A 21,473-nucleotide genomic window follows, 5' to 3' on the forward strand; every position below is an offset into this window, starting at 1 on the left:
TGGATTAAGTAGCAGTGGTAAAGTTTCTTTGAGTTAACAAACGAGCTGGTTTTAAAAAATAATACTCATATTTCTGGCACCATCTTGTGGTTTGAGTTATAAATTATATTCGGGTTTATGGCGACATCTGGTGGTCAGATTTGTGAACAAACCAATGACAAAGTTCTTTCTGTAAGACAACTTTAATAAAAAAAAAAAAAATTTAATTTAATTATAATTTAATTATTGTTTTACTTTTAAAATGCACCCAACATGAAAATACTGTAATATGTAAACTGTATTAAATTGTAGAATACTGAAGTAGTAATTAACGTTATTACATTTTGTTAATGCATACTATTCTGTAGTATTAATTATGGCGAATTGATTAACTGTAGTAAATACCATAGTATACTTTAATATTAACTAGGTATAGTGCGAATTAACTTTAGTGTCTACAGTTTACGATTGTAAATACTAAAGTACAATACATTTTTTTCATATTAGTTCGGTTATACATTTTATTTAATTTGCATCGCATTTATTAAATGTATTTATATGTCATAAAAATCACTGCATGAGCTGTTATTTGAGTCGGCACGTGCGGCTGAAATGCAAAGGATTATCAGTCCTTCGTGCCAAAAGGTTTCATAACTCTTCGTAATGCTGAACAACCGCCTCAAACTTATATTTTTTATATGTGTTTATCATCCTCCCTTGTAATGATGGATCAATTACACCAGGAGGCGCTCAACAGCTTATAAATCCAAATTCTCCATTGATTTGCATTCAAATCTCATTGCGTTTTTTCTTTAAGTAGATTTATTTGTACAATGAAAGTTATTGTCGTTTAAATTAATTTGTTAACAGGTCTCGTACATTACATACACAACGAAGTCTGCATACGCAATCTCTGTAATATGACGTTTAAAAATACTTATCCATGATTGGTTCATCCTGTTAGCGACGAGAAAAGTAACAGGGACTGCGTGACAACAACGACTGCGCAGCAGTGTAGTGTATCTAAGCGGTTGTTTATATGCAATAATTAACATTTATAACAATAAAGACAACCAATTTAACTGACAAGACATCATAAGTAAAACTGGATTTTATTTACGTTTTAAATTATTTTTAAACCCACCGCTACTGACCAATCACTGACAACCTTTGGTTTGAACAGCTCCGCCCATTTCATTGCTTTAATATTGCCATTCTAGCTCTTTTATTTCAATCGTGCGGACTTTGTGGGAGTCTCACAGGAAATCACATCTGCACTTTCTGTTCGTAGTGTGCATAAACTTTATGAAAATGTCTGATCAAACTCTAAAAGATGGCTTGATTTTCTATGTCAACGGGAAAAAGGTGATTTTTATGCACACCTGCAACACTTTTACTTTAAAAGTCACACAAATCTGTAACTTTTATAAAATCGCACTCTAAAGTTTTAATGTTGCAGTCTGCATATGTGGCAGTGATTTCAGTTTGCATATGGAAACTTGATTATAATCTGCATAAAGTTTATATTAATATGATGCATATAATGTTATATTATATATATTATGCATGATAATAGTGGACATGCATTTCTACTGTAATACTTTTTTTTCTTCTGAAAACAGATAACTGAGAAGAACCCAGATCCGGAGACTACGTTGCTGTCTTATCTCAGGCAAAAATGTATCTGTTTATTATTATTATACGTTTATCAAGAAGATACACATACGGCCAAAAAATAAATAAAAATATATATTTAAAAAATATACAGAAAATGTCCTGAAATAGATTTTAAAATATGTTTACAAAAATGTATTTTTCACCAAAAATACATTTTTGGCTAATTTTTGTATATTTTAAAAATAATTATATTTTAAAGCATTTATATTCGCTTTGGAAGAAAAATGTGTTACAAACCTGTAAAATGAAATATATTTTCAACTGCAAAAATATACTTTTAATTTGATATTTTGCACATACTTATACATTTTATAATTATATGTTTTATATTGGCCAGGAAAAATATATTTTTGCCGTATGGGTTGTAAAATTAGAAATGTAGCCTATTTGTTGCCCCTGAAATACATTTTGAAATAAATGTTAATATGTGAAGGTTAAAACGAAATATATTTATAAATTCAAAAATATATTCATTTAAGATTTACTTTCTATTCAGCATATATTTTTGGCCGTTTGGGTAAATTAGAAAGGATTATATAAATGTGTATGTGTGTGCACGTGCGTGCATGTAATCATATGTAAACGAAAAATAATGACATATTTGTGTGTTGAGTTTTTTTTTAACTTTTAAATAACTTTTTTAGTTGTTGTTTACAACCTTTACGTTACATTTTTATAATTTATTTTCTGGTAATAGAATAAATGAAAATATTAATGATAACAATTTGACATTTGTAATTATAAAGATGTACATGAACTATTAATTTATGTATGGTATTAGGGCTGGTTTCCCGGACAGGGTTTAGATTACTGTAAGCCAGGACTAGGCCTTAGTTATTGTAGGACATTTAAGTAGTTTTTACAAAAATATGTTAAAATAAACATTACTGGAGTGCATCTTGAGAAAAACAATGGCATTTATATATTTTTAGTTATCTCACGGGAAGCTGTTTTAAGTTAAGACAGCTCAAATATGCATTTTAGTCTGGGATAGGCTTAAGCCCTGTCTGGGAAACCGCCCCTTAAAGGGATAGTTCACCCAAAAATGATAATTTTGCAAACTGATATTACATGTATTACGGGTCTGAAAATGTCTGTTGCTTACTGCAGTCTGACCCATATAAAACCAAACACTGGACGCTCTTTATTCTGAAGTATGGGATTAGAGTGAATTAATAAATCAATGTCATGCATTACAACCTTGAGTTTTTGTGTGTATGTGTGTAGTACGGTTAACAGGCACTAAGTATGGCTGTGGTGGAGGCGGGTGTGGAGCCTGTACTGTAATGGTGTCCAGATACAACCCTCAAAACAAAAACATCAGGTATCTTTTCATTCACTTCTATTTGGTTAAGTTAGATACAGTGTCATGCATAATAAACTGCTGTGCAAATACACAATAAGCTATATTTTCTTCACCAATCAGTCACTTCTCCGTCAACGCCTGCTTGCTTCCCATATGCCAACTTCACGGGGCCGCCGTGACGACCGTCGAAGGCATCGGGAGCACCAAAACCAAATTACACCCGGCCCAGGTGTGAGATCATACCTAATCCACATCCACCTGTTACTGCCAGATGACATATGAATCTGTATTTGTTTTGTTCATCAGGACCGTATAGCAAAGGCTCACGGCTCTCAGTGTGGGTTCTGTACGCCTGGTATGGTGATGTCCATGTACACTTTACTGAGGAACAATCCAAAACCCACCTTGGAGGAGGTGACAGAGGGTCTCGCTGGTACGGCCGCCCACAAACACGATCTCACATATGTACTATGATCTTGAATGACAATTAAAATGTTGCTTTCGCAGGTAATTTATGCAGATGCACGGGGTACAGGCCAATCGTTGATGGTTACAGGACGTTCTGCGAGGTAAACAGAGATACTTGGGTTCACTACTAATGTGATTCGGTTTGGGGGATGAATCATTTGCCACACGCCTGGCAAGGCTTTCTCGTGATCAGATATGTTTTCAAACTACATCTTCATTCATTTCTCTAACCATTTCTAATGCGCTTGATTTATCCCTGAAGAACTTTGATGCAAAGTTTATTTTTTAAAAGCATTTGTGTTTGTGATCAGTTATGATGCATCTTAGGGTCAACTAAACATCTTATATAAGATTGTTATCTATTAATATAATGTTCTAACTAATCTGACTACAGTATGAATGATTTACTTGTGTTGCAGGTTTATTTTTACCTTATTTGCATTCCATACAATTCTGAATAGCATATTGTGGCATTGACATTGTGATATTGTAATATTTTCTGTTATTTTCAGAGAGAGAATTGTTGCCAGATAAATGGCACCGCATGCTGCATGGCCAATGAAAATGGATCTGTGGGGCCTGTAGTGAATGTAAGTGTGTTTGTGTGTCACTTCAGGCATTTACTGTTGTTGTGTGTTGATCGTTGGACTTTGACTTACAGTAAAAATGACTTACTTAGGTAATATAATGTTTAAACTGGTTCACAAACTGACTTTTATCACCAGAAACATGAGCTCAACCTGATTTTGCCAATTGGTTGATGTCCTCAGGGCAACATATTGTGTTGACCCAAGGACAACATTTTTCTAAATTAAACCTAAACACCAACCCTAACCAAACCCTTAAATCAGAGGGACATGATAAGTGAAAAACAATGTTATAGAAACAGCTAATCCTGGTTGTAAGCTTAAACTTAAAGTAAATGTATTTCTGAAATCTGATTGGTTGATTGAAATGTTGTCCCAGGGTCAACATAATGTTGCAACCACTTGGCAAAATCAGGAGAGCCAGAAAGGTGACATTTCATAAATCAAGTAGTTGGTCTAATATGGGGTTTCTAATGTTGATGCAGGTAACATACATACAGTATATAACCGGGGCTAGTTGTCACACCATCTTTACTGTACCATTGTATAAGCAAACATCAGTTTTTTCTATCTTTATTAGGGTCAACTAGAGCTGTTTAATAAAGACGGCCTGCTTCCTCTGGATCCCACACAGGATCTCATCTTCCCGCCCGAGCTCATGGTTTGTTAAACCTACCTGGTTATAGTATTTAGTAGGGTATACAAGTCTTGTATCCTTATGGCAAAAAAAGTAATTTCTTTGACCAAAAATATGTTTTTAAATATATGCTAAATACATTTTATAGAAATTAAAGCTTAAATAAAAATATTTTTTAATTTGAAAATACTGTATACTGCGTTTTAACCTTCATATATTAACATTTATTTCAAAGTATAGAATGAAAAAAAAGTATAAGTATATTTCTGCAGTTGAAAATATATTTAATTTTAACCTTTATAAAACTGTTATGTGGAAGTTAGATATAAATGCTTTAAAATACATTTATGTGTAAAATATATTTTAAAATATACAACAAAAATGGCCAAAAAAAATATTGGTGAAAAATGCCATTTTTTTTTTATATATTTCAGCACATATATTTTTTGTATATATTGAAATATATTTAAAATTATATTTGAATATGTATTTTTTGCTGGATGGTATTATCAGTATGTGTGTTCCCCTTGACCTTTGCACTTCTTACACAACATATTTCATATATTTATGGTGTATTGTGGTGTTATTTTCGGTGTATGTAGAGATTGGCAGAGTCACATGAGCGAATCTCTCAGAAGTTCATTGGAGAGAGAATGACTTGGATCTCACCTGGATCTCTGGATGAGCTGCTACAGCTTAAAGCAGATCACCCACAAGCCCCTATTGTCATGGGAAACACCAACATAGGTTACATTCAGGCCCAACTTAAAGAAACCTTGAACTGTTTGACTAATTTAACGTTATTTCTTATGTATTTTGCTCATTTATAGTTGAATTAGCAGTTTATTTCATTCGTTTTCTGTTTATTCACCAGGTCTGGACATTAAGTTTAAGGGTATCTTTCATCCGGTTCTCGTATCACCAACACGAGTTCATGAACTGTTTAGAGTCACACAGAAACCAGAAGGTGTGTTTGTGTTTGTGTGTAGGATTAGGGTTAGGTAAGGGTTAACTCTAACATAAGACCGCCATGCGATGATGTCATCATATATATCAAAATATTACATTTATATAATATATAATAAATATTATATTGGCAGAGACTTTTTTGTCCAAAGCAACTTGTTTGCTCACTGGGAATTGAACCCATGATGTTTGTGTTCCCCCACTAACCCCCTAACCAATTGATCTATAAGAACACAATTATGAATTTATGAAATGATGATCAATTGTGATTCTCCATGCCTGCAGTGCACATCAGGAGATTGTTTTGTATTTGTAGGTGTTTGTGTGGGCGCAGGTTGCAGTATGTCTGTTGTGAAGAGTGTGTTGGAGAAGAGCATTGGTTCTTTTCCTCCAGAGAACACACACATGTTCAGAGCTCTTCTGCAGCAGATCAACCTCTTGGGTGGACAACAGATCCGTAATGTGGCTGTACTGTAACTCATATCACATCTCTTTTTTATAAAATGTTAACACTCCCATTTAGGTCAAGGTTTATTGCTCCTGCTACTGAACCAGAAAAGCTACAATGAATACTCCTGTAACCTTCTATCTATCTCTCTGTCTGTTTGCCTATCTGTCCATGTGTCTGTGTCTGGCTAGCTGTCTGGCTAGCTGTCTATCTATCCCTGTCTGTCTGTCTGTCTATCTATCAACTATGTCTGTGTCTGTCTGTCTGTCTGTCTAGCTCTCTTTCTCTCGCTCTCTCTCTGTCTGTCTGTCTATCTATCTGTCCATGTGTATGTGTCTGTCTGTCTGTCTGTCTGTCAGTCTGTCTATCTGTGTTTGGCTGTCTGTCTCTCTCTTTACATCTGTCTGTCTGTATGTGTCTGACTGGCCGTCTATCTATCACTTTCTGTCTGTCTGTCTGTCTGTCTGTTTCTCTCTCTCTCTCTCTCTCTCTCTCTCTCTCTCTCTCTCTCTCTCTCTCTCTCTCTCTCTCTCTCTCTCTCTCTCTCTCTCTGTCTATCTATCAACTATGTCTGTGTCTGGCTTGCTGTCTATGTCTGTGTCTATCCATCTGTTTGTCTGTCTATGAGTCTGGCTGGCTGGCTGTCTATCTATCCCTGTCTGGCTGTCTATCTGTCTTGTCTATCTGTGTCTGGCCTGCTGTCTATCTAAATCTTTCTATCTGCCTGTCTTTATGTCTGTCTGTCTATCTATACTATCTATTTAACTTTCTGTCTGTCTGTCTGTCTGTCTATGTCTGTGTCTGGGTGTCTGTCTATCTATCTCTTTCTGTCTGTCTGTCTGTCTGTCTATGTCTGTGTCTGACTGGCTGTCTATCTATCGCTTTCTGTCTCTCTATGTCTGTCTATCTATCAACTATGTCTGTGTCTGTCTATGAGTCTGGCTGGCTGGCTGGCTGGCTGGCTGTCTATCTATCTGTGTCTGGCCTGCTGTCTATCTATATCTTTCTATCTGCCTGTCTTTATGTCTGTCTGTCTGTCTATCTATACTATCTATTTAACTTTCTGTCTGTCTGTCTGTCTATCTATCCCTGTCTGGCTGTCTATCTGTCTTGTCTATCTGTGTCTGGCCTGCTGTCTATCTATATCTTTCTATCTGCCTGTCTTTATGTCTGTCTGTCTGTCTATCTATACTATCTATTTAACTTTCTGTCTGTCTGTCTGTCTATCTATCCCTGTCTGGCTGTCTATCTGTCTTGTCTATCTGTGTCTGGCCTGCTGTCTATCTAAATCTTTCTATCTGCCTGTCTTTATGTCTGTCTGTCTGTCTGTCTATCTATACTATCTATTTAACTTTCTGTCTGTCTGTCTGTCTATCTATCCCTGTCTGGCTGTCTATCTGTCTTGTCTATCTGTGTCTGGCCTGCTGTCTATCTATATCTTTCTTTCTATCTGTCTGTCTTTATGTCTGTCTGTCTATCTATACTATCTATTTAACTTTCTGTCTGTCTGTCTGTCTGTCTGTCTGTCTGTCTGTCTGTCTGTCTGTGTCTGGGTGTCTGTCTATCTATCTCTTTCTGTCTGTCTGTCTATGTCTGTGTCTGGGTGTCTGTCTATCTATCGCTTTCTGTCTCTCTCTGTCTGTCTGTCTATCTATCAACTATGTCTGTGTCTGTCTATGAGTCTGGCTGGCTGGCTGTCTATCTATCCCTGTCTGGCTGTCTATCTGTCTTGTCTATCTGTGTCTGACCTGCTGTCTATCTAAATCTTTCTATCTGTCTGTCTTTATGTCTGTCTGTCTGTCTGTCTGTCTATCTATACTATCTATTTAACTTTCTGTCTGTCTGTCTGTCTGTCTGTGTCTGGGTGTCTGTCTATCTATCTCTTTCTGTCTGTCTGTCTGTCTATGTCTGTGTCTGACTGGCTGTCTATCTATCGCTTTCTGTCTCTCTCTGTCTGTCTGTCTATCTATCAACTATGTCTGTGTCTGTCTATGAGTCTGGCTGGCTGGCTGTCTATCTATCCCTGTCTGGCTGTCTATCTGTCTTGTCTATCTGTATCTGGCCTGCTGTCTGTTTATATCTTTCTATCTGTCTGTCTTTATGTCTGTCTGTCTATCTATACTATCTATTTAACTTTCTGTCTGTCTGTCTGTCTGTGTCTGGGTGTCTGTCTATCTATCTCTTTCTGTCTGTCTGTCTGTCTATGTCTGTGTCTGACTGGCTGTCTATCTATCGCTTTCTGTCTCTCTCTGTCTGTCTGTCTATCTATCAACTATGTCTGTGTCTATCCATCTGTTTGTCTGTCTATGTGTCTGGCTGGCTGTCTATCTATCCCTGTCAGGCTGTCTATCTGTCTTGTCTATCTGTGTCTGGCCTGCTGTCTATCTATATCTTTCTATCTGCCTGTCTTTATGTCTGTCTTTCTATCTATACTATCTATTTAACTTTCTGTCTGTCTGTCTGTCTATGTCTGTGTCTGACTGGCTGTCTATCTATCGCTTTCTGTCTCTCTATGTCTGTCTGTCTATCTATCAACTATGTCTGTGTCTGTCTATGAGTCTGGCTGGCTGGCTGTCTATCTATCCCTGTCTGGCTGTCTATCTGTCTTGTCTATCTGTGTCTGGCCTGCTGTCTATCTATATCTTTCTATCTGTCTGTCTTTATGTCTGTCTGTCTATCTATACTATCTATTTAACTGTCTGTCTGTCTGTCTGTCTGTCTGTCTGTCTGTGTCTGGGTGTCTGTCTATCTATCTATCTCTTTCTGTCTGTCTGTCTGTCTGTGTCTGTGTCTGACTGGCTGTCTATCTATCGCTTTCTGTCTCTCTCTGTCTGTCTGTCTATCTATCAACTATGTCTGTGTCTGTCTATCTGTCTGTCTGTCTATGAGTCTGGCTGGCTGTCTATCTGTCTTGTCTATCTGTGTCTGGACTGCTGTCTATCCATATCTTTCTATCCGTCTGTCTGTCTATCTCTCGTTCTCTCCCTCTCTCTTTCTCTCTTTGGCTATCTGTCCACCTATCAAATATAGGAGGTCATGTCACCTTTCATTTCAAGGCCCAAAGGGTTAAACAATTATCTACTATTTTTCCACACTATTTTAAAATAATGTACCCTGTTTATTTCAAACACTTTCTGAATGTGATTTATATTACGCTTCCTATCATGTGTTTATATGTAGACACTGGGAGGCAACATTGCAAGCGCATATCCAAACTCCGATCTGACCCCTGTCCTGGCTGCTGGGAGATGCACGCTGGTCGCTCTGTCTAAAGGTGAGATCATTTCTTTTATGAACTTCACAGGTGTTGTACTTTGCAAGTCTTAACTCTGCCAATCTGTCATTACAGAGAGACGACGAAGAGTGCCGATTGATAAAGACTTCTTCTTGGGTTTCGCAAAAACAGCTGTGAAGCCAAATGAGATCATCCTGTCTGTTTTTATTCCTGCTTCTAGAAAGGTGAATATAAGAAGAATAACTATTACTGTAAGATTGCAGACATTTGTTTGATAACGTATAACACTTTTTCACCAGGATGAGGTTGTGCATGCGTTCAGACACGCTCCACGTAAGGAGAATGCGTTGGCTACGGTCAACGCCGGGATGCGTGTTTGGTTCAACGAGAACTCAAGTGTGGTTAAAGACATCAGCATTTATTATGGAGGAGTGGGAACAACTATTGTCAGTGCTGAGGGCGTGTGCAAAAAAATCATTGGAAGGTAATGCACAGATTTAATTTCATATACATGTACATGCTTAAATATTTAGAAATAATAAATAGCATTGTATTTGGTCCTTATTAAGACCTTGGGAGGATGCAACATTAAGTGACGGGTACAGGGCGCTGATGGATGACGTAACTCTGATGGCGTCGGCTCCGGGTGGGAAGGTGGACTTTCGGAGATCCTTGACCCTTAGCTTGCTGTTTAAATTTAACCTGCTCATACTCCAATACCTGCAAGAGAAGGTATACACGATCTCATATTCAGTCTTTTACATCACATGAACATCATTTGGAAACATATTTGGTTGTTTACTATCATGTGTGTGTTTTACAGAATGTGATACTAAAGGAAATACCCAAAGAGCTCCAAAGCACGATCCAGCCTTTACCTAAACACATTCAGCCCGGCTACCAGGAGTTTCAGGTTTAACACTATCTATCATTGAATAATGTGTTTATGTACTCTATATTATGGTTGTATAAACAGTGAGTTTATGTGCACAGAATGTCGTAGAGAGTCAGTCGGCACAGGATCCAGTGGGTCGACCCATGGTTCACCGTACGGCTCTGAGCCAGGCGACCGGAGAAGCCGTTTATTGTGCAGATCTACCTCATATCGACGGTGAACTTTTCCTAGCGATCGTGACCAGCTCCAGAGCGCATGCCAAGATCACGTAAGAGACACGCACACGCTCCAGAAACAAAGTACAGTTTTGAAGGGGAGCTTTCACAAGATATTTTAAGATATCAAATAAATCTCTGGTGTCCCCTGAGTAAATATGAGAATTTTAGCTCAAAATCCTATAAAGATAACTTATTATAACATGTTAAAATTGCCACTTTGTAGGTGTGAGCAAAAATTTGCAATTTTGGGTTTGTCTTTTTAAATACAAATGAGCTGATCTCTGCACTAAATGTCAGTGCCGTGGTTGGATAGAGCAGATTAAGGGGCGGTATTATTCTTTTCTGACATCACAAGGGAGCCAAATTTCAATGAGCTGTTTTTCACATGCTTGCAGAGAATTGGGTTGCACTTTATTTTACAGTACGTGTACTTACCTTGTACATGTATGGTAAATAAGTTGTACTTACAGACAAATGTGTGGTACTTACTTTTAGGTATCTACATGGTAATTAACTGGTATCATTACTGTACTTACCAGTAGTACATACTTGGTAGTTATATGTAACTCTAGGTAAGTACTGGGTAATAACATATATATACTTATAGTGTAGGTATACTGTAACTAACGAGAAACATTACTGTACTTACAAATAAATGTACAATATAAGTATTTAGTATTTACAGGCAAGTTAGGGTAAATGACAGGTATTTATAGTGTACATATATGATAACTAATATCGAACACTACTGTACTTACAAATTGTATACATGATAAGTGTGTGGTACCTGTAGGCCAGTGTAAGTTAATGACCGGCACAAATGGTGTATGTATACTGTAACTAATGAGAAACACTACTGTACTTACAAATTGTATATACACGATAAGTGTGTGGTAACTGCAGGCAAGTGTAAGTTATACTTATACCATACGTATATGATAACTAAGAACAAACATTACTGATGTGCCATATTGGTACTCAGACTCAGTATCTTTGTCCTTTAAACCAAGCATTAAATAACCGTATGCATTAACTACTGGGTTCATTCACTAGTACGTCTATGGTAACTGCATGGAAACAGGACTGTAAAATAAAGTGTTGCTTTTTACATAGTTATTACATAGGACCTACCACCTAAGATATAGCATCATATACATGTTACTGTGAGACAAACCCAACCATTGACTATTATACACATTAACTACTGGGTAAATTCACTAGTACGTCCATGGTTACTGCATGGAAACAGGACTGTAAAATAAAGTGATGCTTTTTACACAGTTATTACATAGGACCTACCACCTAAAATATAGCATCATATACATGTCACTGTCCGGCAAACCCAACCGTTGACTATCATACGCATTAACTACTGTGTACATTCACTAGTACGTCCATGATAACTGCATGGAAACAGGACTGTAAAATAAAGTGTTGCTTTTTACACAGTTATTACAAAGGATCTAACACCTAAGATTATAGCATCATATACATGTTACTGTGAGGCAAACCCAACCATTGACTATCATATGCATTAACTACTGGGTACATTCACTAGTACACGCTTATTGTGTATATACAGTTTGTAAGTACAGTAGTGTTTGATATTAGTTATCATATATGTACACTATAAATACCTGTCATTAACCCTAACTTGCCTGTAAATACTTAATACTTATATTGTACATTTATTTGTAAGTACAGTTATGTTTCTCGTTACTTACAGTATACCTACACTATAAGTATGTATATGTTAATACCCAGTACTTATCTAGAGTTACATAATAACTACCAAGTATTTACCACTGGTAAGTACAGTAATGATACCACTTTATTACCATGTAGATACCTAAAAGTAAGTAACACACATTTGTCGGTAAGTACAACTTATTTACCATATACGTACAAGGTAAGTACACGTACTGTAAAATAAAGTGCTACCGAGAATTGTTTACCAAAACTAAGTTACTGGGTTTTTCTTTTTCACATTTTCTAGATGGATACAAGCACTGGGGACCCAATTATAGCACTTAAACATGACATGAAAAAAAGCCAGATTTTCATGATATGTCCCCTTTAAATGACTTTCTTGAAATGTCTACCAGTGGAGATTTTTTTTAAGGAACTATTTATATTTCAAGCTTTATAAACTAGAGAGTTGAGGTCAGGTGGAAGGCAAACCTCTGACCCAATTTTACAAAAAAACATTGCTTTACCTCAAAAGACATTTTTGACTGTATGGATTAGTGCATGGATTAGTTTTGATTGATGGATGCACTTTATGGAGCTTTAAAAATGGGGCACTATCCAATGCTATAATAAAGCTTAAAAGACCCATACAGCAAAAATATATTTTCAAATATAATTTTAAATGTCTACAAAAATGTTCAAAAAAAATTATAATTTGCTGAAATGTATTTTGAAATACATTTGCAAAAATTGAGTTTTTCACCAATATTTTTTGTCCATTTTTTTGTATATTTTAAAATATATTTAAAAAAATAAATAAATACATTTATTTATTTACAAAATTAATTTAGCACACAGTAAATGTAAAACATATTTTTGGCCAGACAATTTTTTTTGCCATATGTCAATGGCATTTGTCATTACTTTGTTACTAAATTGAACTTGAATTTATCATAATTTGTTTATTTTTTTGCTACAGACGTATCGACTTCAGTGAAACGCTAAAGTTGCCTGGTGTGGTGGACGTGGTCATTGCTGATGACATACCAGGCAAGAAGTTCAGGAACATCGTGGGCTTCGATGAAGAACTGCTGGCTAAAAGCGAGGTTTGCTTTTGTTGACTGTTTTGCATAACCCTACTGAAAAGACCAGCTAAAACCAGCCTAAGCTCTCCCATCCTGGTTTTAACTGATTAAGCTTGTGTAGCAGGCTGGTTTTAGAGGGGTTTTGACCATGTTTTCAGCTGGCCCACCAGATAAAACCAGCTGACCCACCAGCTTGACCAGGCTGAAAGATCAGCTTAACCATCTTTGCCAGGCTGGGAGGATCATCTTAAACCAGCTACTTCCATCTTAAACCAACCAACAAGCTTAACCTAAGATCTTTAAGCTCTAAAAAGCACATTTATTTATCATTAAAGTAAAGGTGATTCCAGTGGGTGAATAATTGTCTTCTGAAATTATACGTTTGTAAGATTAATATTTTGAGCTCAATACGTCATACAGTACATGATCAGCATCGTAAGTTTAGATCTGAGATTCAATAAGGTTGAATCTCATAACTTCTCGCATGTCTCATAACGAAACATGCACATGATGACTAGCGACGAGACACACAAGAACCAAATGAGATTCGACATTAATTCATATTTAAAACAGAAATATGAATTTTAAATGGTCACAAAGTGAATAAGACAATGTCGCTTGTGTCCAATGTGTCATCAGGTGACCTGTGTTGGTCAGATGGTTTGCGCCGTGGTTGCAGATTCTGAAGCTCACGCTAAACGTGGAGCGGCGTTGGTGAAGATCACCTACGAAGATCTGCAGGATCGCATCTTTACTTTGGAAGTGAGCGGAGACTTTTCATCTCATGAATTCCTGTTAAACAATGTTTTTATGAATCTGTTCTTGGATCTTGTTTGCAGGAAGCCATAGAAAAGCAGTCATTCTTCTTACCTAAGCGGAAAATTGGAAGAGGAGATGTTGAAAAGGCTTTGGAAGATGCAGAACAAGTCTATGAAGGTAAAATGTGCTACCAGAACCATCTACAGCCTAAAAAAAGATTGCACTGCTTTGCACATCAAAATATTTCTAAGATCTTGAAGAACTTAAAGTCTTTTTGATATTTTCTGATGTATTTATGGCTTGTGTCTTAGGAGAGATTCGGATTGGAGGGCAAGAACATTTCTACCTGGAAACACAGAGTTTTCTGGTCGTTCCTGTTGGGGAAGAACAGGAGATGAAAGTGTATTTGTCCACCCAACATCCTACATTTATACAGGTATGATTTGTTTAGCAAAGCGTTATGGATAGAAATGATAAGATGAATAAAATAATAATAATAATAATATCAATGAGCGTCTGTTTATTTTGGAAGACGCAATGTTTCACACATCCCCTAGTGTTCCATTGGTAAAAAAAACAGGTAATCCCTCCCCCAAAGTCACACTATTGGTTGTGCCGATGTTGGTGTGTTGATGCCACTATTGGCCAAAAGCTACATACTTTATTTTTAATGTTTTCTGAATTTCGTCTTTACGCTGCAGGAGGCAATAGCCGAGACGTTGGGAATCCCGTCCAATCGCGTGTCTTGTCATGTTAAACGAGTGGGTGGGGCATTCGGTGGCAAAGTCTCCAAAACCTCCATCTTGGCATCCATTACCGCCGTCGCTGCCTGGAAGTGAGTTAAAACAAGCTGCGTTTCCATTAAAGATTTGCGCAAAGCGTTATTTTCTAAATGTCGACAAAAAACAATTGCGATAAGACGACGTTTCCATTAACCAATGTTATGAGACTTAAACGTAATTTTGTTCTCTTGCAAAGTCCTCCCAAAACCATGGTAATTAGTGTTTTCGACTTTTAACGATTAAAAGTATTAACGATTGAAAAAGTAAAATTTGTTTACCTGATAAATAGTTTTAAATAGTTCATGTTTGTGATTTTTGCTAATCTTATTTTCACGTCCAGGACTGGACGGCCAGTGCGATGTGTATTAGAAAGAGGCGAGGACATGCTGATAACCGGAGGACGCAACCCAGTGTGGGGGAAGTATAAGGCAATAAACTAAACATATTAATTTCTGACATTAAATAATAGTTATTATTACATTAGTGTGTATGATTTTATTTTATGATTTTACTTCTTATGTGTGCGTATCTGTGTTGAAAAGGTGGGATTTATGAAAAACGGGAGAATAACGGCAGCTGATTTTCAATATTACCTCAATGCTGGAAACACGGCAGATAAGTCTGTAGTGGTAAGATGTGTCAAACTTCTGTTGAAGATATATAAGAAAAGTACAATCAGTTTGAGCTCTTTAATTGGTATAGTCGCCATCAAATACAGTAGTTGCCTGTGTAAATGTTGGTATATTACGAAACATAATTTTTCATTGTTTTTTATTTATTTTTCAAGGTAGCTGAAAAGATCCTATTACATCTTGATAATGCCTATAACATACCAAACCTGCGTGGCCAATCAGCAGCTTGCAGGACAAACCTGCCATCGAATACTGCGTTCAGAGGATTCGGTGTTCCCCAGTGCATGCTGGTCATCGAGAATATGATCACCGATGTCGCTCATAAACTCGGCCGACGGCCCGAAGAGGTCAGGTGTTGCTCATTAAATGTTGTTTTGCTTCATTATGATTCTATACCATTAACCAAATACCAGTTTAATTGTTTCAAATTATTCAAATTGAATCTTGAACTTGATATTCCAAATAAATTTTGAAGTTTCCTCTTCTGAATGGCAGATCAGAGAAATAAACATGTACAAAGGCATCTCGCTCACTCACTACAAGATGAAGTTCGATCCGGAGAATCTCGTCCGCTGTTGGGAAGAATGCAAAGAAAAAGCCGACATCCACCAACGACGTCAGGCCATCGATATCTTCAACCAGGAAAACCAGTACAAAAAGAAGGGAATCGCCATTGTGCCCATTAAATATGGCATTGGATTTACAAAGGGCTTCCTTAACCAGGTTATTGTTACCTAAAACATGTTTGATATGTTAATAATAACCAATAATGCATAGCTTGAATCCACTGTAAGTTGCTTTGGATAAAAGTATGCATGAACGCAAACTCTCATTAATCTGTCATGTGTTTATATTAAAGGCTGCTGCTCTCGTGCATATATATAATGATGGATCTGTGTTAGTCAGCCACGGTGGAATAGAAATAGGTCAAGGATTACACACTAAAGTCCAGCAGGTATTTCTGTACTTCTCTGCAATCTTTTGAGGTTAAAGATTTGCAGATGGATGACAACTTTATGTGGTGGAATCTCACAGGTTGCCAGTCGAGAGCTGAATATCCCAACTTCTCTGATTCACATCTCTGAGACCAGCACGCAGTGCGTTCCCAACACCTGCCCGTGTGCTGCATCCTTTGGTACGGATTTGAATGGAATGGCCGTACAGGTACCCAACATTCAATCCCATAGCTAAAGACAGTGATTGACCGTACCAATAGACTGTGTATGAATTTATTTAGAAATATTGAAAAGAATATACATATATAATATTCCAATCCCCCTCCACCAATTTTGTGTATTTTTTAAAAATTTCCATATATAATATTCCCAAATATTCCATTTAGTTTTGAACTTAGTGTCTGTTATTAAAGGGACATTCCACTTTTTTTCATCTCCAGGTCTGGCGCTAGCACTTTTAGCATAGCTTAGCATAATCCATTGAATCTGATTAGACCATTAGCATCGAGCTAAAATAACCAAAGAGTATTGATATTTTTCCTATTGAAAACTTGACCCTTCTGTAGTTACATCGTGTACTAAGACCGACGGAAAATTAAAGTTGCGATTTCTAGGCAGATATGGCTAGGACTATTCTCTCAAACCGGTGTAATAATCAAGGACTTTGCTGATGTAACATGATTGCCGCAGGCGTAGTGATATTACACACTGCCCGAAAATAGTCCCCTGCTATTGAAAGTAACCAAGGGGACTATTTTCGGGCAGTACGTAATATCACTACGCCTGCTGCAGCAATGTTACATCAGCAAAGTCCTTGATTATTATGCCAAAATGAGAGTATAGTTCCTAGTCATAGCTGCCTAAAAAATCGCAACTTTTAATTTTACGTTGGTCTTAGTTCATGATGTAACTACAGAAAAGTCAAGGTTTAAGTAGGAAACACATCGAAACTCTTTGGTTATATTTTTGCGCGATGCTAATAGTCTAATCAGATTCAATTGATAGTGCTAAGCTATGCTAAAAGTGCTAGCGCCTCGGATATCAGCTGAATGGATTCCAAAACGGTAAAAATCAAATGTTTAACTCAAGGGGAGCTAGAGTTAAACTCAAGTGGAATGTCCCTTTATAAGTCAAATTGACAAAGATAATATTCAGTGTTTGTCTTTGGTTATTTTATAACATTGCGTTATTTTGCAGGATGCCTGTCAAATTTTGTATAAAAGACTTGAGCCAATCAGAAAGAAGAATCCTAATGGTACATGGCAGAACTGGGTAAAGCAGATACATTACTGAAATGTATTTATTATAAGTGTTTCATAGTAAATATTTTTAAAGGTGAATGGTTTAAATTACTTTCATGCAGAGTGTCATGTACCGTATTTTCCGGACTATAAGTCGCTCCAGAGTATAAGTTGCATCAATCAAAAATGCGTTTTGAAAACGAAAACCATATATAAATTGCAATGGACTACACGTCGCGTTGATTTAAAAAATTTAGACTTATTTTCTTGGGTCGTTTTGTTCATTAAGAAAAAGCATCTTAATTTAAGAATTTTTATATATTTTTACTGAAAACAAGACTAAAATACTAAGATTTTTTTTTCTTGAAAATATTTTTTTGCAGTGCAAGGGTTATAAACGTACCCGAGACGATTTTTAAATCAGGATGTATTTTCTTGATAAGCAAAATAACCTAAGAAAATAAGTCTAGTTCACAGACAAAAAATATAACATTTATTTGTCCTTAAAACCAGCAAAAAAAAACCTGACAATGGGGTAAGAATTTTTTTTCTTTGATTTTTCTTGAATTAAGTGTTTAAAAAAAGTAAAGACATTTCTTACCCCATCGGCAGATATTTTTTGTTGTTTTATGCACAAATGCGCTTAAATTTGTCACAATTTGCCTAATCCCCGTCTACGTTCTACATGTACATCTGCAAAAATTTGAACCTCCCTGTGCGCTGTACGCAGTAGACCAATCACAACAGACTGGATCATCTGACCAATCAGAGCGGAGTCACGCAAAGGATGGGCTTGGCAAGATGAATCATAGAGTTTTATTTAATAGTTTTATTGTATTTGTGGGTTTAACTCCTAACTATCTTTTCGCTAAAGATAATGACTGCGTTTTTGGAGAAGATTAGTTTGTCGGCTACTGGATACTACAGGTAAACATTTCCCTCTAAACAACCCCTCAGTCTTCAAATTCCAATATACATTTTGGAGCTTTAAATTAGGGATGCACGATATATCGGCCGACATATAGTTATCGGTTGATAACTGCTTATTTTTAATATTATCGGTTATCGGTCTGATAGCAAAATTAGGCCGATAAATGAAAGCCGATAAATGATGGATTATTTCAGTTTGTTGAACCACTTCACTTGCTCATTGCTAGCCATGTGGAGTTTTGATTGGGTAATTAATATGAATATTTATCGGCCTATATATATATCGGTTATCGGCCCCCAAATATAAAGAGTTATCGGTTATCGGTATCGGCCAAAATTTCCATATCGGTGCATCCCTACTTTAAATGAGATCTTGGCAGTGTCTGATTTGGTGAAATATCACCGTTTTCGAACAAAAGCAACTTTAATTTTATGTATTTATTTGATTAGACTTAAAGGTACAGTGTGGGTTTTTAGAAGCATCTGGATGTGAGGTTGCAAATTGCAACTAACAGCTCATTTCACAGCTCACCCCTCAATTTCGAAACGCATAGAGAAGCTACGGTAGCCACGCTTCAGGACAATTTAGGGCTATTTAGGGCTCTTCCATGTAAGAAGACGTAGATAAAAACGGTTTATACGTTCATTATGAAACGTCTTTATACACCACTAATAATATAGTTATGTATATTATATTGCATTTATGTCAAGAGGTCCTTCTAAAAGTCCCACTGCACCTTTAATAAGAGCAACTTTGCTGACAAAAATGACTTAAAACAATTCAATTAAATTCCTGGACTGCATCATCAAATAAGAAACAAAGGATTCATACAGACAAAACACATTCGTTTTGTTTGATGTTTGTGAATGTTTTTTTGGCTATCAGAGGTCAAGACTTGTATATGGACTGGGAGAAGCAAGAGGGAAAGCCGTATGCTTATTTCACATACGGGGTGTGCTGCAGTGAGGTCGAGTTGGACTGTTTGACTGGAGAGTACAGGGTAAACCTATACATTATCATACATTTTTTTTATTGTTGCACTAGTAAAATCATCTTGTGTATTTTTTCCTCTTAGACTTTGAGGACCGATATGGTCGTCGATATCGGCAGAAGTATAAATCCATCGATCGACATTGGTCAGGTAAGATACTTGCTACTATAGGACATTATAGATGTTGTTTTTCTTTGTGATATTGATATTTATGTGTTTGTGTCAGATTGAGGGATCGTTCATACAGGGTTTGGGTCTCTTCACAATGGAGGAACTCAAGTTTTCTCCCTCTGGCATGTTGTACACACGTGGGCCGGGCCAATACAAGATCCCGTCTTTCTGCGACGTTCCTCTGAAGTTTAACGTCTACCTGTTAGCCGGATCGTCAAACCCTCTCGCCATCTACTCTTCAAAGGTGATCGACTCATATTGATTCATATTCAATTCATATTAATTAAATTTTTACTTCATTTCAAGTTTGGCTCAATTTTTATTTTGCGTTCGATTTATTGGTACGCCGTAAGCAACATTTTTTCTTGCGTTTTTCGCATTTATACATGGGTTAAGTGGAAATATCACCAAATAAAACTTTCTTTCTTTATTCTTATATATTATTTCAGGGGATAGGTGAGCCGTGTCTGTTTTTAGGCAGTTCTGTGTTTTTCGCTATCAAAGAGGCCGTGGCTGCTGCCCGTAAGGATGCGGGTTTAACTGGAGCGTTCACCCTGAACAGCCCTGCCACCCCAGAGCGGACGTGTCTCGCCTGTGCCACACGTTTCACAAACATGGTACGAAAATAAAATCATGTGTTAAAATCACTTATACATGGTTAAATTGTAATTGTTATGAAGTAATGATATTGAGATGCTTTTATTATTTTATTTTAAAGGTTTTACAAAGTAAAGCCGGATCAACTTCTGGATCAGCTCAGCCGTGGGCTTTGGACATATAATCAATATTATCATTAAAACATCATAATACTTTTATCTAACACTTATATGGGCAACACAAGCATTTATATTGCTCTTATCAATATAAGTATTATCAGCTTACCAACTAATACTAACAAAAACATTGTACCCATGCTGTGTATGTTATAACAAATCATTATTTCAATTTCTTTATTATTACCAATTTTGATAATTTACAGTAATCACATTTGCAACATACATCTATATTCAGTTTTTCTATATCTGAGACAACATAATTATAAAATGCGCTCTATAGAGGCCGTTTAGGGCTACTGTAGAAACCTGACTGCGACTCATTTTAAGGTAATAAAAACAATACAGTTCATTTTGTAAGGTCTTTATAGACCACTGAAAATATATTTATGTATATTATATTGCATTTCTGTCAAGCGACATTTAAGATTGTGTTGTTCATGAATTAAATTCTATTATAATATACAAATTAGTACCGTTATATTTTACCTAATTATATTTCTATATTAAATAAATATATGCAGTAATGTTGTCACACCATGATGGTAAATTGACAAAATGATGGTAAATTGACTGGATGATGGACAGTCCATTTTATCCAGAATAGTATCCACAATTCTATCAAGAGGTGCCATATCATCCACCAGCACCACAAGATGTCCTGGAACAAAGTTTCTTTTGGAAGTATTCCACTTCTGGCGCTCCTGAAGTCCAGGAAGATATAGACTACTCCTTACCCAGCGCTTCCAGAACAAATCCGACATATTGCACTTGAGGATGCTTTAAAATGTATTAATTTTTTAAATATATTTCAAAAATATATATCAGTGAAAATATATTGTGTAAACGTAATCCAAAATATATTTCTATTTTGGCATTTAAAAAAAAAGATATTTTGTTAACAGATATTTATGAGCTAACATATTTTTTATTTTTAAGTTTATTCGTTTGCAATGTATTATTGTTCGTTCATAGTTTCTATTGCATTAACTAATGTTTACATATACATTTGTTAAAATTAACATGTACTAAAAAAATTGAATGTTG

The 21,473-nt window shown here is 36.3% G+C and overlaps 1 protein-coding gene across 1 annotated transcript; it reads left to right on the forward strand.

Moving 5' to 3' along the window:
- Positions 1 to 1,223: 1,223 nt before the first annotated feature.
- LOC135726328 (aldehyde oxidase 3-like) lies at positions 1,224 to 21,463 on the forward strand. Its single transcript, XM_065244632.2, has 35 exons — positions 1,224 to 1,344; positions 1,602 to 1,659; positions 2,884 to 2,980; positions 3,083 to 3,191; positions 3,269 to 3,395; positions 3,470 to 3,531; positions 3,943 to 4,020; positions 4,598 to 4,678; positions 5,257 to 5,401; positions 5,529 to 5,621; positions 5,937 to 6,088; positions 9,249 to 9,342; positions 9,418 to 9,527; positions 9,603 to 9,787; positions 9,873 to 10,035; positions 10,127 to 10,216; positions 10,297 to 10,466; positions 13,085 to 13,211; positions 13,830 to 13,952; positions 14,030 to 14,126; positions 14,261 to 14,385; positions 14,651 to 14,784; positions 15,072 to 15,159; positions 15,274 to 15,360; positions 15,519 to 15,710; positions 15,859 to 16,086; positions 16,223 to 16,318; positions 16,399 to 16,527; positions 17,517 to 17,591; positions 18,435 to 18,487; positions 19,377 to 19,491; positions 19,567 to 19,632; positions 19,709 to 19,897; positions 20,103 to 20,270; positions 20,372 to 21,463. The coding sequence occupies exons 1-35, from the start codon at positions 1,285 to 1,287 to the stop codon at positions 20,432 to 20,434; spliced, it is 4,029 nt and encodes a 1,342-aa protein (XP_065100704.1). The 5' UTR covers positions 1,224 to 1,284; the 3' UTR covers positions 20,435 to 21,463.
- The last annotated feature ends 10 nt before the right edge of the window (positions 21,464 to 21,473 follow it).

Source organism: Paramisgurnus dabryanus, chromosome 24, assembly GCF_030506205.2.
Source record: "Paramisgurnus dabryanus chromosome 24, PD_genome_1.1, whole genome shotgun sequence".
NCBI lineage: Eukaryota > Metazoa > Chordata > Actinopteri > Cypriniformes > Cobitidae > Paramisgurnus > Paramisgurnus dabryanus.